The 23,512-nt window shown below is 42.4% G+C and overlaps 1 protein-coding gene across 1 annotated transcript in view; it reads right to left on the bottom strand.

Annotated features, from left to right (window-relative positions):
• Positions 1-3,536: 3,536 nt before the first annotated feature.
• Positions 3,537-23,512, bottom strand: part of LOC310790358 (F-BAR and double SH3 domains protein 1-like) — a gene marked incomplete at both ends in the record, with an annotated part of 49,599 nt that continues 29,623 nt past the window's right edge. The window contains 10 exons of the mRNA XM_083652041.1: positions 3,537-3,587; positions 5,457-5,512; positions 7,886-8,087; positions 8,432-8,554; positions 11,669-11,769; positions 13,880-14,027; positions 14,223-14,306; positions 16,314-16,436; positions 18,123-18,278; positions 22,668-22,772. Of these exons, the coding sequence (XP_083508167.1) occupies positions 3,537-3,587; positions 5,457-5,512; positions 7,886-8,087; positions 8,432-8,554; positions 11,669-11,769; positions 13,880-14,027; positions 14,223-14,306; positions 16,314-16,436; positions 18,123-18,278; positions 22,668-22,772 (1,149 nt within the window). The remainder of the gene's footprint in view (positions 3,588-5,456; positions 5,513-7,885; positions 8,088-8,431; positions 8,555-11,668; positions 11,770-13,879; positions 14,028-14,222; positions 14,307-16,313; positions 16,437-18,122; positions 18,279-22,667; positions 22,773-23,512) is intronic.

The following is a 23,512-nucleotide window of genomic DNA, read 5'->3' as shown; positions in this document are numbered from 1 at the left end:
TCACCGTATGTGAATTCACCATATATGAGAAATAAGCTCACAGAGACTGGAAAATGGCACTTTCTACTGACTCTGGAAAAGAGAAGAGAAGCTGCGCTTGCTTGCAACCTGAGAAGAAGTAATTCAAAACAGTGTCAAACTGTGAAAATGTATTTTAAAGTATGAAGTGTATTTTGCAGTCTAAGAAGTATTTTAAACTGTTACTTGTTAAAGAGTCTACAGCAGATGAATGACAGGTGATATTATATGTGCATTGGTAGATGGTAGAAATCTCCATTGATCATTCTGCATCCTCCTCAAATGCTATAATAGAACTCAATAAATTAAATTGTGACATAAACAGCATTTTTCATACAATTAGTTGCTAGACCATCCCCCCCCCCCCCCCAAAAAAAAGATTTAATCATTGAAGCAGTGCCAGTTGACAATATAAAAAAATCACTTGGCTTTGTTCGAACCTTAAAACTCTTTATATAAGGATTTATTGAAATGTCTATGGAGAAAATGAATGCGGAACTTACTTTCGGGGCAAATGACGTCACGAAAAGTCATGTGCCTGTTGAGCTCTATTGGCCAAGTCCAATTGGGAGAAAAATCCGGGGGGAAAAACTCCTACTTTTGCATTTTTAATCAACGACTCAAAAGCAAATGGCAGCATTGACACATTCCTGCACATGAAGACAATAACTCATGTTATTTATTCAAGGAGTGATAGTGATGGGACTTGGTGACATGAAGCCCTATAGAAGCTAACCTCTAGCTGAAGCTAACCCCTAGCTGTTAGATTTCCTGGCCTGCAGCCAACATCCATTTTAGCCGCTGGCCCCCTGAGACTCTTTCACCATGCAGAGACTGGTTAGGAACCAGACACAGTCCAAAGGTTGAAAGTCAGAGGTTAACGCCATTTCCTGGACTTTATGGGAAACATACTTGGAGGTTTCTATCTCCTGCACTTTGGCTCTCTTTTTTCTCAGTCTGACAAGTGGAAAGAATGCCAAGTTCCAGTGTCTGTTTACCCAAACCCTTACTTTGTTGTTGCTGTTTTATCAGATGTACTAATTTTCACATATATTTATATTATTGATTTGTTGTTTCAAAGTGTGATCTCGATGGATTCATCCAAGACATGTTTCTAGTTGTTTTGCACAAACTCATAATTGCTTGATTGACAGAGGCAGAACAAATCCAACCAACTGATTACAGCCTTGATTCAAGTAGCTTCACAGAGTCGACTGCTTTCAGTGAAAGTCAAAGGAAACTCTCCAAACACATCGAGGCTTTTAACTGAATAATGAATCATTCTGAAGTGAGCAATGTCCCCCCCCCCCCCCCTGCTGGTGATAAAAACACATCACAACTTCAACACAATGTGAGTGTGTTTGAATCACTCGTCTTAGTCATCTTGATCCATGCGCAGTTAAAAAGGTTGGCAGCATTAATAGTTTTTTTTGCATTAACATTTGTAACAGGACAATTGACTTATTGCACTATATCTAAAGCTATTTAGCACTAAGACAATGGAATGAGAAAGTCATATGCTGTATTATTCCATGTGGGTATTGAAAAATGTATATGAGAGCTGCAGAGCATAATGTGAAATGTCTTAAGATGCAGCTACCAGTAGCCATATTCAACACACATCCATTTGAAACTATGTATTTTTATTGACTTTATTTTCCTCCCGTTTATTTGCGCTATCTCAAACTTTCTGTTCACATTTCACATCCAGTTGCAGTCATCAAAACATGGAGCAGCTTCACAAATTGTGATTTTGAATGCAAACTGTGTGGCTGCACTGCAAAAAAAAAATCCATTGTGCAAAACTCGTTGCTCTCCAAAGAAAGTGGGAAAATGCCACTTGTTTCCAGTGCAGTTTCACCTGTCTTGGGAGAAACGTGTCGTATCTTGAAACACAGCAGCCTATAGAGAGGCAAAGTGGAACGTCACTTCCTGCTTCAGTACTGTACCAGAGATTTTCATCTGCCATTAATTTTCCCATAGACATTTCGTAAAATGCTTATAAAAACAAGATTTTAATTCTCAATATGAGATCACTTGCACTGAGCTCAACCATCACACAATTGCTCTGGTAGCAGGGTAACGCAACTTTGCTCATAAATCCAAATGTACAATAATAATATGTAACAAGATTAACTTCCATTTACAGCAATAAACTATATCCTTTGAGAATTGGGCAGAAGTCCCAGAAGCTATGACAACAAAGTACAGATACATTGACTGCAATAGTCAACTGCTGAATGTAAATACATCATCATTAATCTCAATATTATGAATTTACACGCAGAGCATTCCTATGTAATAAACGCTCCATTGTGGCATTCATATAGGCTATTACACACATTTTACTTTGGTATGATGGGAGGCGAAAATCTGAAAAATTGTCAAATGTCTGTGTGTGTATACATTATAATATACAGTACATTATTATAATATATATATAATATTATAATTATAATATAGTATGCAGTACATTATAATATGTGCTTCAAGGTGGATAATGGCTGTTAAAGTCTGTCACAAATAGCTGTCGTCATGATTAGGGCTGATGCACTCCAACCATTCACCAGCAGTGTTTGTCTGTATGAACACTGACAGTGACTGAAAGTTCTCTGTCAATTCCCTGGTTTTATCAACAATATTTAACTTGTCGTGTCCTTAGAACCATTCTAATGCATGTGGTCACTGGCAAGAAGCTGAAAGTTAACTTATGTACAGTAGACCTGCTATTTGAAATGTGATTTCAAATGTGTATGCAGATATATCACGAGTAATTTATTCTTATTGAACTGAAATACATCAGAACTATGCTTTTTAAACCGGTGTGGTGTGTTTTGTCTTTCTTGAGTTTATGAGATCAAATCTAGATGCATGAGGTGGAGGCTTCAGCTGATGAAGTAATAGCCTACTATTTATAACAATATATTATATTATACATTCATATGCATAAAGGCTGTGTGACTTAATATAATTTAGGGGAAAAGAGACAAAGACAACAATGTGTAGTGAAGTTTTCCATTTTCCTTTTTCTTTTTTCCTATCTAACCATGACCAAAACTTCACCTTAACCCCAACTTTTTGGCCATTCGATAGCTCTGTCCGGTGACACATAAATAATAATATTAATAACTTGAATTTATATAGCGCCTTTCATAAAACCCAAGGTCGCTTTACAGGAGAGGGGGCAAACAGAGGGAAACATGACAGCATGACAGTGCTTTAGCTGCTAAAGCACTGTCATGCTAAACTTTAGCATACAGTATGGTGATTAATAATCACCATAATTTATGCTAAACTTTAGCATGACAATGACAATCCTTTTACATTGCAAGGGGGAAAAAGTAACTTGTGTCAGATATTTTTTCCACTTGTGGAAAAGATCAACCGGGGGATACAGAATAAAACATGGGCTGGCTCTTTTGTCTTTTTCTTTCTTTTTTAAACACTTTCCAGGAAAAAAAAAATATGAATGAAAGTCTCTGATGCAGGAGACAACAGTTTGTGTTACTGCATTTTCTTCAAGGCTGGGGTGAAAACCTCTGGGTTGGAGGGGGAGGGGGTGCTCTACACTGAAACAGTAGAGAGAGAGAGAGAGAGGAGGGGGTGTTAAAGGGATACACCACTTTTTGGGATGTTTAGCTCATTTGCCACATCCTCCCCACATAACCAAGATACACCATGCCTTACCGGCACTGTCCGCTCAGTTTACAGTGAGCTACAGTCGTGAAGTGAGTAATTATCGCCATAGAATGGAGGCTAATGGTACAGCTGTTAAAAATCTGCCAAAACACACATCTCACGGCACCAAAATACATGTTGTGCTTCAGGTACTTACACACAATGAAATATTGATCCAAAATACACATAATTGGTCTTTTTGGAAGGAAAAGAGGTAGCCGGCACTACTTTCCAAACATGGCCGCCGACCTCTTTTCCTTCCAAAAAGACCAATTATGTGCATTTTGGATTAATATTTCATCGTGTGGTGAGTACCCGAAGCACAACATGTATTTGTAATGTAAGCTCAGCATGTAAGCTGAGCGGACAGTGCCGGTAAGGCATGGTGTATTTTTGGTTATCTGGGGGGGATGTGGCAAATGAGCTAAACTTCCAAAAAAGTGGTGTATCCCTTTAAAGGTTTACTACAAATATTTCATTAAAAAAATTATATAATTACACAAATGTTTCCCCTCAAAACGATCACTTCTGGCCCATATAATAGTGTGACAGTGTGTTTTTATGTTGAGAGACGCTGCGCCCTGTGTCTATTTTAGTGATGGGACATTGTTTTGCTGTGTTCTGTGTTTATGTGGTCGAGCGAGGTTGTGTTTATTTCGAGAGAGAGAGCGCCGGTAAACCGTTCAAATGCACAAACATAGCCAACACAGGCAGAGGGCAGTGTCGTTCCATGTAAACATACCCCCACACAGGCAGAGGGCAGTGTCGCTCCATGTAAACACACCCCCACACAGGCAGAGGGCAGTGTCGTTCCATGTAAATTACACCCCCACACAGGCAGAGGGCAGTGTCGTTCCATGTAAACACACCCCCACACAATTCCAATGGGCCATAAGTGATGATTGATAAGGGAAACTTTTGTATGCGTGTATATTTTTGTTTCTTTGATGAAATAGTTGCATACCGGTAGTATACCTTTAAAGATTAACTGAACCTTAAACCTAAATCTGTGTAAAGCCTGCTATTGGTTGATATTTGGTACCAGGTGGTACCACCAAATGTTGTACTCTATAAGGGCCTGTGTCCACCTAGCGTCTTTTCATCAGCTCCGGCATCTTTTTTCAGTTGTTTCCAATGGGGGGAGAGCGTATGCAGGCGCACACGGACGTCTAGAGAAAGTGCGCTGCGGCTGCGCCCAGCGTCTATTTTCAGAGCGCTCCGGCGTTTTTGTGCGCCCGACTCCCAGTGCTTCCAGCTGAAAATATTTTAACTTTTCAGAAAGACGCTGGTGTTGGGTGCTGCTTTTCTGGCAGCTTAATCATGGAGAAACTATCGCAACAGAGACAGAAAGGCTCAATTGTGGGAGCAGATTGGCTAGACACTTGATATTTCTGGTGAGTGTTGAGCTAAATCACTGTAGATGTGTGTTGTTTGCTAATGTTAGCTGTCAGCTATCAAGCTACTTCCGCACTGAACTAATGTTAGTTTCAGACTGCTTCCTTGTATATTGTGCGCTGGGATCAGCGCTCCCCAGCGCACTCCCAGCGTTTAACGGTCGGAAAAAGACGCTAGGTGGACACAGGCCCTAAGGTGATATCACCTGGCACCAAAAAACCATCCAATAGCAGATGGCCAGTTCAGTTTTGCCATTAGATGCCAGGCTTGACATAGATTTGGGTTTGGGGTTAGTTACTCTGTTGTGTTGTGTTATGTTATGAAATATCATATTTTGTTTAACTGCTTAGTAATAGGCTACATACTGGTCTTAGTCGTCTGCTGGAGAGATCCGGAGAACTGTGGCCACTGCCTCCACTCTCTGATGGAAGAGGTCAAAGGAGTGAGAGAGAGAATTGAGAGAAGGTAAAGCAAATTAATTAACAAATAAGCCTGTGGTCACTCAAAAATGCATTTCCTTAATTGGTTTTCTATTCACCTTATACTTTGTCCATACAAGGACGCTTCTGCATGACGTCATTTTGTAATCATCTTTCCGGTTTTAAACACGGAAGTAGATTACGCCTACCGTAGTCATTTTCAGACTTGCCAAAAAGCTGTTTTCAAGCAAAAAAAACCAAAAGTTTTAATATTTTTCTGGTGAGAACGTAACATATATAAGACCAGTTTATCAGAATAACACCTATTTGGACATATTTAACGAGCAGCGAGGACTGGGAGCGCTGGCTGTGCTGACACCGGTCAGACTAGCTATCTGTCAAACCCTACTGTAGGCTACTGTCAGTGAGAAAACACTGTCGACGTGCTTTTGTAACTAACGTTAAATGCCGACCTGGTACAGCCATCGGCTCCTCGCAGCAGTAACTATGAACATGTAACTGAAGTTGGCCGCAGTGTAGCTTAATTTTGAATGTTGCCAAACTTCATTCATTATTATAGTGACGTTTTGTTTTGAAATTGGCCGCCAACCAGCGCTGAACCGGAAGAACAAATACAATTGCGTGTAATGCGGAAGAGAGAAAAAGTGGGCGTGGTGAATAAGGTGAATAGTTTGGTTGTAGCAGGCGTGTCTCCTCCATAATGCACACAGCCTTTCAGAGTTCAGCATGTGTCAACGTCAGAAAGAGAAAAACAGGCAGCTGTACAATATCTCCTCCTGAAGGTTACATGTGGAACTGCAAACAGGGGTTAAAGGAGAATTTCGGTTTTTTACACCACGGTCCTCATTTCCAGTTTAGAATATGATGTTTTACTCACCGAAATAGTTTCGCTTCATTTGGATGCCCACGGAAGATTTTGAGCTCCGAGTAGTCTCCTCAAACAGGCTATAACGAGAGCCTGCGGCGAGTGCGGGGCATGCTGCACACACTCTGTAAATGACACTTTTTCGGTCACATCGCGGTTCATTATGGTTGTAAATATAATTATTTAGCTAATAGCTAGAAGCTAAGCTAACACCAACACAACAGTCAACGTAGATCTGCCCCGGATGGGGTTACAGTGTTCATCTTCTTCTGTGGTTTCTCTTCTTACCACACTTCTTCAGAGAAACCACAGAAGAAGAAGATGAGCACTGTAACCGCATCCGGGGCAGATCGGAGCCGACTCTTTTGTTGTTGTTAGCTTAGCTTCTAGCTATTAGCTAAATAATTATATTTACAACCATAATGAACCGCGATGTGACCGAAAAAGTGTCATTTACAGAGTGTGTGCAGCATGCCCCGCACTCGCCGCAGGCTCTCGTTATAGCCTGTTTGAGGAGACTACTCGGAGCTCAAAATCTTCCGTGGGCCTCCAAATGAAGCGAAACTATTTCGGTGAGTAAAACATCATATTCTAAACTGGAAATGAGGACCGTGGTGTAAAAAACCGAAATTCTCCTTTAAAGTGGGCCGGATAAAGATAGCCTAAATACAACTGAGATTGTGTTATTTGCCTCCGCACTGAAAAGTCAACCTTGGGACTTTTATTTTGAAAAGCATTTGACTTTGTGCAATGTGGAATGAAGTTGAATGTGTCACTACTTGATCTGAGTCGCTGCACAATGTGAGTCACACACACACACACACACACACGCACGTACGCACACGCACACACACACACACACACACACACACACACACACACACACACACACACAAACACACACACACACACACACACACACACACACACACACACACACACAGGAAGAGGATTACAATCATGCAGCATATGTGGAATGAGTGAAAATCTCCTTGTCCTTTTGAAATGAAGGAATAAAACCATCTCCTCCTTTTCTCTTTTGGCACAGTGTAGGCCTACAGTATTGCCAAATTATTACTTTTTAACTTTAAAATCATTCAGAATTAACATCAACAAATCAGAATCAGAATCACTCTTATTGCCACAATATGTAAATTGAATACGAGGAATTAGTCTTATTGTCTGTATGCAGCATAGCGGTCAGGTCAATATACACAGATAAATAAGTAGGAAAAATAACTAAAAGACAATCACAATCACAACGTTGCAAGTGCAATACAATATATACACAGGAGGAGTAACGGAGGAGTAACGCAAATTAATGCTAATATAATGAGTAGTGTAATGAATGATTTGCTCCAAGGAGTAATTAAGTAAAGTAAGGCATTATTGTTTTTAAGTAAGGTGTAATGTGTTATAAGTTTTTTGAGTAACGACCCCCAACACTGATCATTGGTGTAAACTGGGCTTTATATTTGATAGTACCCACCGATCCTGCTCTCTGCCAGCCTCTGCAGCTCCACAGGAACAGCCTGTAGTTTGTCCTCCACACAGTTAGGGGGGGTTGTACTTTGACAGGAGCCGCGGTTCGGGCTGAGGTTGGGGCTGGGGTTAGAACAAGGCAGGGGGGCAGAGGAGACTGGGATAGGGATGGGGGGCGAGAAGGGGGGGAGAGTCGGGGTGGGGAGAGTCTGGAAAAGACAGAAATACCAGAGAGGAAGTCAGTCAGGAAAAGCAGTGGCACACATAATGTTGAGGATTGGTAGTGGTTCCCAAAAACACCCCACCCACCCCAATTCTGTAAATGTGTATGAAGATGCATATGGTGTGTATCTATTTAAATTAATAGCTTTACGGGGGGAAAATACTGAACTATGGTGTGTCTGATAAAATCTGGATTCTTAGCAGGAATGCCGCATCTCCCCCTGTCGTTCCTCTGTCAACCCTCCCCCATCTATGGAGCGCACCCCCCAGTTTGGGGACCCCTGGGTGATAAGGTGTGTTATGGCTTATTGCAGGTTGAGACCAGACTCACTTGCACCTTGTCTTCCTCCTCTTCCTCATCCTCCTCTCCCTCGTCTTGGACAAGTTCCACCACCAGCGAGGGAAAGACGCCGGTGCGTCCATCCAGCTGACCTTCCCAGAACCCATCATCCACCTGAACATCCACAACACATTACCCATCATGCACCTGAACATCAACAACACATTACATTACCAATCATGCACCTGAACATCCACAACGCATTACCCATCATGCACCTGAACATCAACAACACATTACATTACCAATCATGCACCTGAACATCCACAACACATTACCCATCATGCACCTGAACATCAACAACACATTACATTACCAATCATGTACCTGAACATCCACAGCACATTACCCATCATGCACCTGAACATCAACAACACATTACCCATCATGCACCTGAACATCCACAACACATTACCCATCATGCACCTGAACATCAACAACACATTACCCATCATCCACCTGAACATCCACAACACATTACCCATCATGCACCTGAACATCAACAACACATTACATTACCAATCATGCACCTGAACATCCACAGCACATTACCCATCATGCACCTGAACATCAACAACACATTGCCCATCATGCACCTGAACATCCACAACACATCACCCATCATGCACCTGAACATCAACAACCCATATACATGTTCTTGTATATTAATTATTTTTGTTTAATGTACTGCAGAACAGGAACCTGCTGAAAACCAGTTTGTAACTGAGTCAGGCCAGTTAAATGTACATGTGAAATGTCATTTTTATCCCTTCCTGTATAAATAAAGTGAACTGAACTGAACTGAACATCAACAACACATTGCCCATCATGCACCTGAACATCCACAACACATCGCCCATCATGCACCTGAACATCAACAACACATTACCCATCATGCACCTGAACATCCACAACACATCACCCATCATGCACCTGAACATCCACAACACATCACCGATCGCACCTTCACATCCACAACACATTACCCATCATGCACCTGCACATCAACAACACATCACCCATCATGCACCTTCACATCCACAACACATTGCCCATCATGCACCTGAACATCCACAGCACATTACCCATCATGCACCTGAACATCAACAACACATTACCCATCATGCACCTGAACATCAACAACACATTACCCATCATGCACCTTCACATCCACAACACATTACCCATCATGGACCTGAACATCCACAACACATTACCCATCATGCACCTGAACATCAACAACACATCACCCATCATGGACCTGAACAGCAACAACACATTACCCATCATGCACCTGAACATCAACAACACATTACCCATCATGCACCTTCACATCCACAACACATCACCCATCATGGACCTGAACATCAACAACAGATTGCCCATCAGGCACCTGAACATCCACAGCACATTACCCATCAGCCATCATGCACCTGAACATCAACAACACATTACCCATCATGCACCTGAACATCCACAACACATCACCCATCATGGACCTGAACATCAACAACACATTACCCATCATGGACCTGAACATCAACAACACATTACCCATCATGCACCTGAACATCAACAACACATCACCCATCATGGACCTGAACATCAACAACACATTACCCATCATGCACCTGAACATCAACAACACATTACCCATCATGCACCTGAACATCAACAACACATCACCCATCATGCACCTGAACATCAACAACACATCACCCATCATGGACCTGAACATCAACAACACATTACCCATCATGCACCTGAACATCAACAACACATTACCCATCATGGACCTTCACATCCACAACACATCACCCATCATGGACCTGAACATCAACAACACATTACCCATCATGCACCTGAACATCAACACCACATCACCCATCATGGACCTGAACATCAACAACACATTACCCATCATGCACCTGAACATCAACAACACATTACCCATCATGCACCTGAACATCAACAACACATCACCCATCATGCACCTGAACATCAACAACACATCACCCATCATGGACCTGAACATCAACAACACATTACCCATCATGGACCTGAACATCAACAACACATCACCCATCATGGACCTGAACATCAACAACACATTACCCATCATGCACCTGAACATCAACAACACATTACCCATCATGCACCTGAACATCAACAACACATTACCCATCATGGACCTGCACATCAACAACACATTACCCATCATGCACCTGAACATCCACAACACATCACCCATCATGGACCTGAACATCAACAACACATTACCCATCATGCACCTGAACATCAACAACACATCACCCATCATGGACCTGAACATCAACAACACATTACCCATCATGCACCTGAACATCCACAACACATCACCCATCATGGACCTTCACATCCACAACACATCACCCATCATGCACCTGAACATCAACAACACATTATCCATCATGCACCTGAACATCAACAACACATTACCCATCATGCACCTGAACATCAACAACACATTACCCATCATGGACCTGAACATCAACAACACATTACCCATCATGGACCTGAACATCAACAGCACATTACCCATCATGCACCTGAACATCAACAACACATTACCCATCATGGACCTGAACATCAACAACACATTACCCATCATGCACCTGAACATCCACAACACATTACCCATCATGGACCTGAACATCAACAACACATTACCCATCATGGACCTGAACATCAACAACACATTACCCATCATGCACCTGAACATCAACAACACATTACCCATCATGCACCTGAACATCAACAACACATTACCCATCATGCACCTGAACATCAACAACACATCACCCATCATGGACCTGAACATCAACAACACATTACCCATCATGGACCTGAACATCAACAACACATTACCCATCATGCACCTGAACATCAACAACACATTACCCATCATGGACCTGAACATCAACAACACATTACCCATCATGCACCTGAACATCCACAACACATTACCCATCATGCACCTGAACATCAACAACACATTACCCATCATGGACCTGAACATCCACAACACATCACCCATCATGCACCTGAACATCCACAACACATTACCCATCATGCACCTGAACATCAACAACACATTACCCATCATGCACCTGAACATCCACAACACATCACCCATCATGCACCTGAACATCAACGATGACACAGAGAGAGCTGTGAGACATACAGTACCTCTCCCTGTCGACAGCGTAAGAGGCGGATTAGCGCCCCCTCTTGGAAGGAAAGTTCCTCTGTACTCTGGGCCTGGTAGGAGTACAGAGCTCTGGCCACACCTACGAGAGGATTTAAAGGCAGCTTTATTAACACACACATGCACGCACACACACATGCACATGCACACACGCACGCACATGCGCGCGCACGCACGCACACACACACACACACACACACACACACTGAGTCTGAGGGGCACTTTACACGAGGACGGTTTCCTATGGAAACGGGGAATTATTTTATCATTAGTGCCTCCCTTTTAGACGGCGATGGCGAATTCGCGCTTAGGAAACGACACATTTTAAAACCACCCTCCAGAGTGAAATTGTTTGATACACTTCCCGCTGAGCGCTCCATGTAATCACTTTGGAACGGCACATTTCAGAAACTCTGACGTGCCTGCACAGGCGACACACGCGATGCCGTGCGCGAGTTGGCAACCAAATAAAACGTCAGTATGAATTAAGTTTGGCAACATTCAGAATTAAGCTACACTGCGGCCAACTTCAGTTACATGTTCATAACGTTACTGCTGCGAGGAGCCGATGGCTGTACCCGGTCGGCATTTAACGTTATAGTTACAAAGCACGTCGACAGTGTTTTCTCACTGCCAGTAGCAGTAGGGTGACAGATCACAGTCAGCGCTCCCGGTCCTCGCTGCTCGTTAAAGATTTCCAATAGGCGTTATTCTGATAAACTGGTCACATATATGTTACATTCTCACCCGACAAATATTAAAACTTTAACAGTTTGGGGGTTTTTTTTTGCTTGAAAAAAGCTTTTTGGCAAGTCTAAATGACTGCGGAAAGTGTACTCTACTTCCGCGTTTAAAGCGAAATTAGGTCATGCAGTAAGCGTCCTTGTATGGGCAAAGAATAAGGTGATCACACTGCCACCTAGCGACCTGGCATGTACATTACGGCGTTTTAAAAATTCAACAGCGCTCATGTAAACAGGGAGAAGGTGTGAAGGAAAAGGTGTGAAGGAAACGCTATTGTGTCGTTTCTTTCAGAAACTGTCCTCGTGTAAAGGGCCCCTCTGTCTCATATTGTTACACAGAGGTCCAACTGAGCTGACACTGAGTAAAGTGTAGGTGTGTTTGATTTTGGGACTAGGACAGGCCAGTCCTCACTGAGGCAGCTCGAGGATGTGTTTGTTGAGGTGGAATCAGGATTTGGAATCAGGAAATTGCTACATTTCTAGAGTAATCCATAGTATTTGATCGCAGACATCTTGGTTAAAACCACAGGTGATTTTAATCAAACAGCAGGTGATTTTTTCATTAAATGACAGCCGTGGCCAGTGCATTGTGCCATAACGGATGGTAAACAAAACCATCATTAGAATAATATGAATATGTAGTTTGTAATTAACTAGCTAAACTACATGACCCAAGTTCACTACTGAAAAAGCTAGGGAGATTTCAATGTAATTCTGCTGCGTTCATGTGCTGTCGGAGTCATCGGAAAAACAACATTCTGACAGGGAAAATGAATGTGAAGAACGAGTCAGAACAACAACTCAGGAAAGTCGGTGAACATTTTGGTCCACGAGTCGCTGACGTGACGTCATGCAGAAACCATAGAGGCAGAAACATGGCGGACGAAAGTAGATGCTTTGCATGATGGCAAGAAACCTTTTATTTTGCTCACATGGAATTTGTAATATGGTATTTACCTTTAGTAGCTGTCCATGTAGAGTAGCCTAGATTAGTTGGAAAAGTTATCTGTTAGCATTAATAATAATAATCATAATAATAATTCATTTCATTTATAAAGCGCTTTTCAATGACCCAAAGACGCTGACACAGTATGAGTACATAGAAAACAAGATCACAACAGGCAACACATAGAGGTAACAGTTAACACATGGATCAGGGATATGTGGAAACAGAGGGGAGGGAGGGAGAGTGTGGGAGGGGCCAGACAGAAGAGAGGGAAGTGGAAAAAGGGGAGGAGTGAGGTAGGAAGAGGTACTTAAGGGTAGGGGAGGTTGTAAGCTTGGGAGAACAGGTAGGTTTTGCGTCGGGATTTAAAAGTGGGCAGTGTGAGTCTCTGACAGGCTGGTAAGCTAGCAGCATACGTTATCGATTTCTCTCCTCACAAAAAGTGCTCCAGGCAGAGCTTTTCCACACCAATGACAATGCCTAGCACTGCACACCAGACTCACCTCTGATCTGCACCCTCCTGTTATTCCCAGTGGAGGAGCCAGTTGAGTTGAATGAGCTGTCCAGCTGAGCAGCATCCTCTGCAGGCAGACACAGGAACTGCACATAGCGCTCAGGAACATAGCCAACCTGACCACAGGCATTACACACCTGGAAAGAGTCACAGAACAAACATTGCCAATACAGACATACAGACATGCAGACATACATACATACATACATACATACATACATACATACATACATACATACATACAGACATACAGACATACAGCCATGCAGACATACATACAGTACATACATACATACATCTATGTACTGTAAGTATGTATGAACAACTTTTACCTTTAGCCAGTCCTCCATGTCTCCATCTTCAATCACTTGAAGCTCCTCCCCTTCCATGATTGACAGCTCATCTGATTGGCTAGCCTATACAGGAAGTAAAGGTTGTCAATATGGAAACATGGGCCCCGTTCCAATACCCATACTTCCATACTATTTAGTAGGCAAAAAAAGATTTAGTATGTCCCAATACATAGTATGTCAGATGCAGTATGCCAAGAGTACCAGGATGTTGTACTACATCAGCTCCCATTTCGGAGTATGCATCGATGCATGCTGCTTCAGCCAAACTTCCCCACAATCCTTTGCGCAGCAGGAAGTTATGTCTTCTTCTTCTTCTTCTAATGTTTTATGGCGGTTGGCAAACAACTTTTTGTGCATTACCGCCACCTACTGGAGTTACGTCGCACTGACTGAGCTGCGTGTTCATGAATGAGATAATTAACTTTAAGAAAGCCTTGAAATATGTTAAAACCAAACAAGCATGGTGTGTACCAAAACATGCATATCTTGATTCCTGTTTAGATCTCTGACTTAATGTTTTTGCTTTATTTATTTTATTTTGTTTATTTGATTGTCTGTTCCAATTTTGTAAATGTTTAGTCTGAATTTTTTGTATAATGTACTGTTTGTTACTGCCAGACTTTGTTTATTGAATAAAAAAAATAAAAAAAACTCAAATGTGGCGCTGCGGACGTCGGCGGAAGTGAGCAAGAGGTCGGAGTTCAGGAAGCTCACGTGACGACAGATGTAGTGTGTCCCAATAGTATGCATTTTGCATGCATGCTGCACACTACAATCCATACTTTGTGAGGGCAGCGGCAGTACATACTACAAGAAAGAAGTACAAGTATGGGTATTGGAACGGGGCCATGGTTTTCTCAGTAATTTTTGTATTATTATTTTTTAGCTGCGGCCAGCATGGCCAGCAGCTCGAGAAGTCACTCTGTTGGTTGGTTGGATAGTTGGTCCACCAAAAAATGTTTGTCCGCAAAAATTGGAAGTTCGCATATCTGGTGATGTCACAATAGAAGTGACACAAGTGATGTCACTCTGACTGACATAGAGAGCCAAAATGAACGTCACTTCCTGCTTCAGCACTGTACCAGAGATTTTCATCTGCCATTTATTTTCCCATAGACATTTCGTAAAATGCTTATAAAAATAGTTTTACTTGTTCAAACCAAATGGTTCAGATATATTTAGAAACGGGAGAGACCACATAACATTTCACTCTGACCAAACGTAAAAGAATTGCGGATTTAAAGAAAATATTTTTTCGATGTTTTTTTTAGTTTTGGTCCGAGATAAATGTTCTATGGTCTCTCATGATTCTAAATATAGCTGAATCACTTGGTTTGACCAAGTAAAACTATTTTTATAAGCATTTTACTATAGGAAAATAAATGGCAGATGAAAATCTCTGGTACAGTGCTGAAGCAGGAAGTGACGTTCACTTTGGCTCTCTATTGGATATCTGGTCGCAGCTATTGCGAGTTGGCGCTTGTTTTTGTTTTTTGTGTTCAGGAGTCTTATCTTGTGCCCTGTTCAGATTCGTGTAGCGACGCTTTTCAGATTGTTAATCCTTATGGTCTGAAATTAGGCCCAGGTATTTTTGGTGTTTGGTGTTTTACAAAAATGCGACACTCTTCAAGTTAGGCACACTTCCTGTCACCCTGTAGTCAAAATACTCTTTACTGTTAACTGACGGATTCCATTCAAAAGTGCTATTTTCTGTCCTTTTTCACAAAAGTCATGCATGTTATTTTTTTATGCTCTCATCCTGGACCAAAGACCTTGGAATTGTAAAAGAAAAAAAGAAAAAAGGCGGTTGGTGAAAATTGCATTCCCTCAAAGTCATTTTCATCATTTTCCCATTGGTTTTAATGATACATTTGATGATAAAAAGCACTTTTTTTGGACCTCCAGCCAATAAAAAAATAAACGTGAATATCTTGGTGTTAGGCATCCACCCTGCAGTCAAGGCTTCAAGGTTAGGACTGATATATTGATATGATATTGATATTGATATTGAGCATCTCATTGACTTCAAAACTCAACAAATGTGAAAATGTGTGTGTGTGTGCTGCCTACCTGATAGCTATAGACAACTCTGCAGGCTGCAGGGTAGACACACAGGCCAGAGGTGGAGGTGGGATCCATGAAGATTTCGCCATTCTCGTCGTAGTCCTCAAAGTCTGTCAGGTCAAACTCATCCTCCTGCAAGACACACCTGCTTTTCAAATGCTCTGATTTTCAGCGGTGGAAACTACTCAAATACAAGTATGTGAGTATTTGGAGGATTTGTACTTTGAAAGTCTTTTTTTTTATAATGTTATACTTTTACTCGAGTCATTTAAATGATAGATATTCTACTGGAGTACTTTTAAATGTACACTAAGTAAATCCAGATTATTGTTTTGCACACCGCACTATGACAACAGCACAGTAGCATTGGGACTGCTCGTGAACAGGTCGAGAATCACTTACGCATTTAGGGCGCCTAAACTGATGGCTCGTTAGTGCGGTGGCCAATTAAATTAAATTGCGTTCAAGACTGGCCAATTACAAAATTGTAATGATCCCAATATCACATTAAGCTCCTGAACAGTAACACAATGTGCAATGTGAAGTTGTGAAACCACAACTGCATGTTGAAAACTACTAAGTTGCCCATACATTGCTGCATATGTCAAAATACAGGAAGCATAAGTCTAGTTTGACAGCCCAGTTTGGAGGCTGGTGAGCCGGTCACTGTATGTTGAGTCAAATAAAGAACTCAGAACAAAAAGGGAAGCACGCACATCTCCGTAAAATTTGCAGGTGCTGGACTCGAAATACACACCATAGAAAGAAGAGGAAGTCCGCACACTGTTGATGCTCCAGCGACCACAGTTTTATTTAAGGCTCACACAACGTTTCGACCCCTTCGGGTCTTCATCAGGTATGAAGAGTGCAGACATAGGCAGGTTAAAATAGGGAGCAAACAATCAGGTCCCAGCTGTGTCGGGGATAATGGACACACCCCCCCATCTTAAGGGGACAGGCTTCAAACAGTACAATGAGTAGAATAGAAATTCATTCATTTTAGTGACATAATGTAATGACATAATGCAGCACAATACAGTTTTAAGAGGCAAAAGAGCCAATGGACTAGCAGTACAAGGGTGTTTTTGAGACCCCAAAAAAGACACATTAGGAATAGAGTAATCATTTACAGGCTCCAAATAGACATCACTCAAGGCCTAGATGCACAGATCAAATAAGTTAACAGGTACACAAATATGGTACCATAGGAAAGGCATAGACAAAAAGACAGTATAATAAAAAGAGAAAAAAATTAATTAATTCATTAAAGGTTAAAAGACAGAAAGCTATTACAGAAAAGGTTTAACGTCAAACTCCTCATTCAGCCCATAAGGGGCCATGGTATTTAATGTGTATATATAGAAGGATTCTCGTTGCAGTAGTAATCGATTCTGATCGCCCCCTCGAGGGGGCCTATCTACCTTCTCTATACCCCAGTAGCGTAGAGGCAATACTGTGTCCCATTTTCTTGAAATGAGCTGCTACTGGGTTTCGTTCATCCCCACACCTAATGTTACTTCTGTGTTCACTTATGCGGGTACGTAGGGCTCTACTGGTTTTACCCACATATGCAAGTCCACAAGGACATTTTATCAGGTAAACAACAAAAGTTGTGGAACATGTAATCACTCCTTTTATGGGCAGCTGTTTTGAGTCAAATAAAGAGCCTGGTATTCTACCTGCTCTATTTGTAAAGTGAACTCTTGTTATGATTTGGCGCTATAGAAATATAGAATTGATTGATGGATTGAGTGTGTATGTGTGTGTGTGCGTGTGCGTGTGTGTGTGTGTGTGTGTGTGTGTGTGTGCCCATACAGAGAAGTCATCGGTGGAGCGTCTCTGTTGGCTGAGTCGTCTCTCGCTCTCCAGCTCGTCCTCTGCCTGGCTCATGGCCGCGTGCAGCCAGCGCTCTGTCCCCACCACACACTCTGCTAACAGGGCCAGACGAGCCTCTGCCCGAACCCTGCTCACCTGAGACACACACACACAGGCAGGCAGGCAGGCAGGCAGGCAGGCAGACAGACAGACAGACAGACAGACAGACAGACAGACAGACAGACAGACAGACAGACAGACAGACACACACACACACACACACAGGCAGGCAGACAGACAGACAGACACATAGACAGACAGACAGACAGACGGGGGCAGAGTAGCAAGTAATTTTATTGTATTTTTACTTTAGTGCTTCACTGCATTTTAAATCCATGCATCCATAAGTAGTAGGGATGCACCGATTGCCATTTTCTTGGCCGATTCCGATTTCCGATTTTTGAATAGTCTGACTTGCCGATACCGATTTTTGCCGATTCCGATTTTTTTTTCTAAAAACAACAATTGACAGCTTACACAAACGTTTTTGTAACTTTGTTTAAAAATTAAGATTCATAGAACAATTCTTACATCTAATGGGGATCCAAATAAACAAATAAACAATTCTTATCATTTGCATGAAGTAGGACCTTCTCACTCAAACACATCTCAAAATAAAAGTGTTCCAGGTTAGGCTACTGGACAGAGCTTTTTTGTGCAAATACAATTAATACAAAAATTAAATTAAATCCAATAGCCTATATCCCACAGCTATCATGCATTTACTTTTCCAAAAGAAAACAGATGCAACAGAACATCAAAATGATCCATGGACAAGGAGTTTATAGACTGGCTCCAGACCAGTCCTCTTGAGTAGAGGGGAAATGAGTTTATGAGTTACAGTAACGATCTTCAGTCTGAATATCAGGCGGAGTTTACACACAGTCCGAAGTTTGGTATGCGTATTTTTATCTGCCATCCGAAAAAATATCGTCACGCACAGAAAACGTTGCACACTTGTGAGTCCGATGCATTTTTATTATTATGTCCGTCGTTCTCATGTCGTTCTATTTGCAATACGAAACAAATAGTCTCTCCTGTATCCACGTCACGTTACAACATGACTTGACAGGCTGAGGCAGCAGCGCTGATGTGGAATGGAAAAGCAGGTCGGGGAATGGTTATACTCGACACAATGCTCGCGTTCACCTCGCCAAGCCGGCTGTGCGCGGTGGCGGGTTGCTGGAGCACCGCTTCCCGGGGAGAGAGAGCAGAGAGAGAGGGGCCAGTGAGGTGAAGCGAGCCGCTCTGACTGGACTCCAGCCGAGCGGGACACGGCCGCACCTCTGTCTCCACGGCTTATTTTCGACTTGCATGTGTGACAAACTGCGAGCTTTGTCTACTTCACTGACGGTGAAAAAAATCCACAACGAGGAAGGTATGCTGGCGTGTGTGGTGTGGTGGCTGGGTGCCTGTCTCGGTGCTTTGGGGTGCGCGCACGTCATGTGAAAATCGGCTCACAGAATCGGCTATTTAGAGTGACCGGAACAGATCACCGATCGAGGCCGATCACGTGAAAATCGGCCATTTCCGGTCACGTGCCGATCGATCGGTGCATCCCTAATAAGTAGCTTAGTTAAAGGGGAGGAGCTAAACCCCAGAAGTCTGGCAGACCTGCCTCTACTTTAAAAAAAAATGCTAATCAAATGTCTCATCTTGGGGTAGCTGGGGGGCGGGGCTTAGGACATGGCCGTTCACCCCGCCCTCACACATCATCAGCCCCCACCACAGTCATACACAATGAGCGGAGGATACTCTCACATGTAGCAGAGGATACTCTCACATGTAGCAGAGGATACTCTCACATGTAGCAGAGGATACTCTCACATGTAGCAGAGGATACTCTCACATGTAGCAGAGGATACTCTCACATGTAGCAGAGGATACTCTCACATGTAGCAGAGGATACTCTCACATGTAGCAGAGGATACTCTCACATGTAGCAGAGGATACTCTCACATGTAGCAGAGGATACTCTCACATGTAGCAGAGGATACTCTCACATGTAGCGGAGGATACTCCCACATGTAGCGGAGGATACTCTCACATGTAGCAGAGGATACTCTCACATGTAGCAGAGGATACTCTCACATGTAGAGGAGGATACTCTCACATGTAGCAGAGGATACTCTCACATGTAGCAGAGGATACTCTCACATGTAGCAGAGGGATACTCTCACATGTAGCAGAGGATACTCTCACATGTAGAGGAGGATACTCTCACATGTAGCAGAGGATACTCTCACATGTAGCAGAGGATACTCTCACATGTAGCAGAGGGATACTCTCACATGTAGCAGAGGATACTCTCACATGTAGCAGAGGATACTCTCACATGTAGCAGAGGATACTCTCACATGTAGCAGAGGATACTCTCACATGTAGCAGAGGATACTCTCACATGTAGCAGAGGGATACTCTCACATGTAGCAGAGGATACTCTCACATGTAGAGGAGGATACTCTCACATGTAGCAGAGGATACTCTCACATGTAGCAGAGGATACTCTCACATGTAGCAGAGGATACTCTCACATGTAGCAGAGGATACTCTCACATGTAGCAGAGGATACTCTCACATGTAGCAGAGGATACTCTCACATGTAGCAGAGGATACTCTCTCATGTAGCAGAGGGATACTCTCACATGTAGCAGAGGATACTCTCACATGTAGCAGAGGATACTCTCACATGTAGCAGAGGATACTCTCACATGTAGCAGAGGATACTCTCACATGTAGAGGAGGATACTCTCACATGTAGCAGAGGATACTCTCACATGTAGCAGAGGATACTCTCACATGTAGAGGAGGATACTCTCACATGTAGCAGAGGATACTCTCACATGTAGCAGAGGATACTCTCACATGTAGCAGAGGATACTCTCACATGTAGAGGAGGATACTCTCTCATGTAGCAGAGGATACTCTCACATGTAGCAGAGGATACTCTCACATGTAGAGGAGGATACTCTCTCATGTAGCAGAGGATACTCTCACATGTAGCAGAGGATACTCTCACATGTAGCAGAGGATACTCTCACATGTAGCAGAGGATACTCTCACATGTAGCAGAGGATACTCTCACATGTAGCAGAGGATACTCTCACATGTAGCAGAGGATACTCTCACATGTAGCAGAGGATACTCTCACATGTAGCAGAGGATACTCTCACATGTAGCAGAGGATACTCTCACATGTAGAGGAGGATACTCTCACATGTAGCAGAGGATACTCTCACATGTAGCAGAGGATACTCTCCGCAGGGGCTGTGGGTTTCATAATAACGCCTAATAGCATTAGCTGCTAACACTAGTGCCAGCTAATAACAACCATCGCTGGAATGAGAACAGACGTATATTTTCAGAATTTTTCTCACTTTTCGCCAAGCATCTCCGTTCTTGTTAGGTTTCTGTAACTGACACCCTTAATTGGTTAATAATCGGTTAATAAAAAAAAAGACGTGAAATAAGACCGCTGGCGTGTGCCTTTCATTCCAGCGCTCCATTGGGTTTCAGACGCCATAATGCGACCATTATTTTAGAGTGTGCTGTGAGTCCGGTATACTGCAGTGCTTCTTCCCACACAACCAAATCCACTGGAATTACGTTACACACTTTAAAGTGTGGATATTCTTCAGTAGAATCGATGTGGCTTATTGTTGCTTGAAACAATTGCATCTTTAACCGACATGCTGAACCGGTCAGAGACGTTCTTGGTGGTTAACCGGTTAACGGTTGACATACCGAGCCAGGACTCAGGAGAACTGTGTCTTAGCTCTTGGGAACTGAAGTAAACACAATCACTACCAGTGAGTACAGCAAGTTACTTTCAAAATGTAATATACTACATATTACTATAGTTACTTTCATTTGAAAGTAATATGTTACTTTACAATATTACTGTCTGTGTAGAGTAACTCGTTACTTATTACACTACTTTTGCATTACTTTTACCAAAACAACAGCAGCAGCAGAATGACATCGCTGCCCCGGAACCATCCCGAAAAATAACATCAACCGCCTTGAAGTCAGTGTAAACAATCCAAAATTCTAAATGTTATCCTTTTCCTTTGTTATTGTCATCTATAGTGGTTATTTGCATAAAAACAGACAGTTTGATTAGGAAATTATTGTATCTTTATTTAAATATGTGCTTTGATTAAAAAAAAAAACTCAATTTGTAACTTGAGTTACTTGACAAAGAAACTGGTATAATATTACTGAAATAAGTAATAAGTAATAAGTTATATTACTGAGTTACTGCTAAAAGTAATATATTACATGTAATATGTTACTTTTGTAATGAGTTACCCCCAACAGAATGCCAGTGCTGGAGCTGACCTGGAAAACACACACAACTTTTATTGCCCATGATTTTGGCTGCCGGTGAGTGTTTTGTGAGGGGGCGGTGTGGCTCAGAGGGTCAAGGCCACTGTATGTGACATGTGATGTTTGAGCTGACCTGTGGAGAAAGACAAAAGGTACCTTGGCTTTCCTGACGCTCTCCTCCACCTCGGCCATCTTCTGCTCCACACTGAGCCCCGTCTCGCCCGACAACAGCTTCAAACGGCACGCTAAAGTCTGCAGAGCCTGATAGAGAGAGGCAGAGACACAGAGAGAGAGACAGATACAGAGAGAGAAAGAGAGAGAGAGACAGAGACACAGACACAGAGAGAGAGACAGATACAGAGAGAGAGAGAGAGAGGCAGAGACACAGAGAGAGAGACAGATACAGAGAGAGAGAGAGAGAGACAGAGACACAGAGAGAGAGAGACACACACACACACACACACACACACACACACACACACACACACAGAGTGAGTATAAATTAACTTTGCTGTTCAGTTGGATCAATCTGCTGCTCCTGGCCTTTTCCTCTTGGATAGAGAGGTCAGAGGTCAAGTCTCCACATTGTCCTACTATCTCCTATTGAACAAGGACTACAGCAAGTAGTAGAACTACTGATTTTTCAAAAACGCTCAAGATATCAGGAGAACAAATATCAGTTCACCATAAATAATCACAGTATGGGTTATACCCAGAGGTGGAAAGAGTACTGTATTGTTATTGTTAGTATTGTTAGTAAGTATTGTTACTTTAGTGCAAAGTAAGGCAAGTACAAGTAAAAGTACTAGTCCAGGAAATTACTCAAGTAAGAGTAAAAAAGCAGCCTATTTAAAAGTAGTAAGTAGAAGTACATTTGCGTTACTTAAAAAAAAAAAAACTGTACATTCATTATTTACCTTAATAATTGCATTTCACACATCCACCACATGTTAGCAGTGTTAGCTAAGCTGTAATTGTCTGTCTTGTCTTTCATACTGAAC

The sequence above is a fragment of the Poromitra crassiceps genome, assembly GCF_964638095.1.
Source record: "Poromitra crassiceps genome assembly, chromosome: 15".
NCBI classification, from domain to species: domain Eukaryota; kingdom Metazoa; phylum Chordata; class Actinopteri; order Beryciformes; family Melamphaidae; genus Poromitra; species Poromitra crassiceps.
Note: the sequence above shows the minus strand (reverse complement) of the source record. Positions and strands in the feature narration are given on the sequence as shown.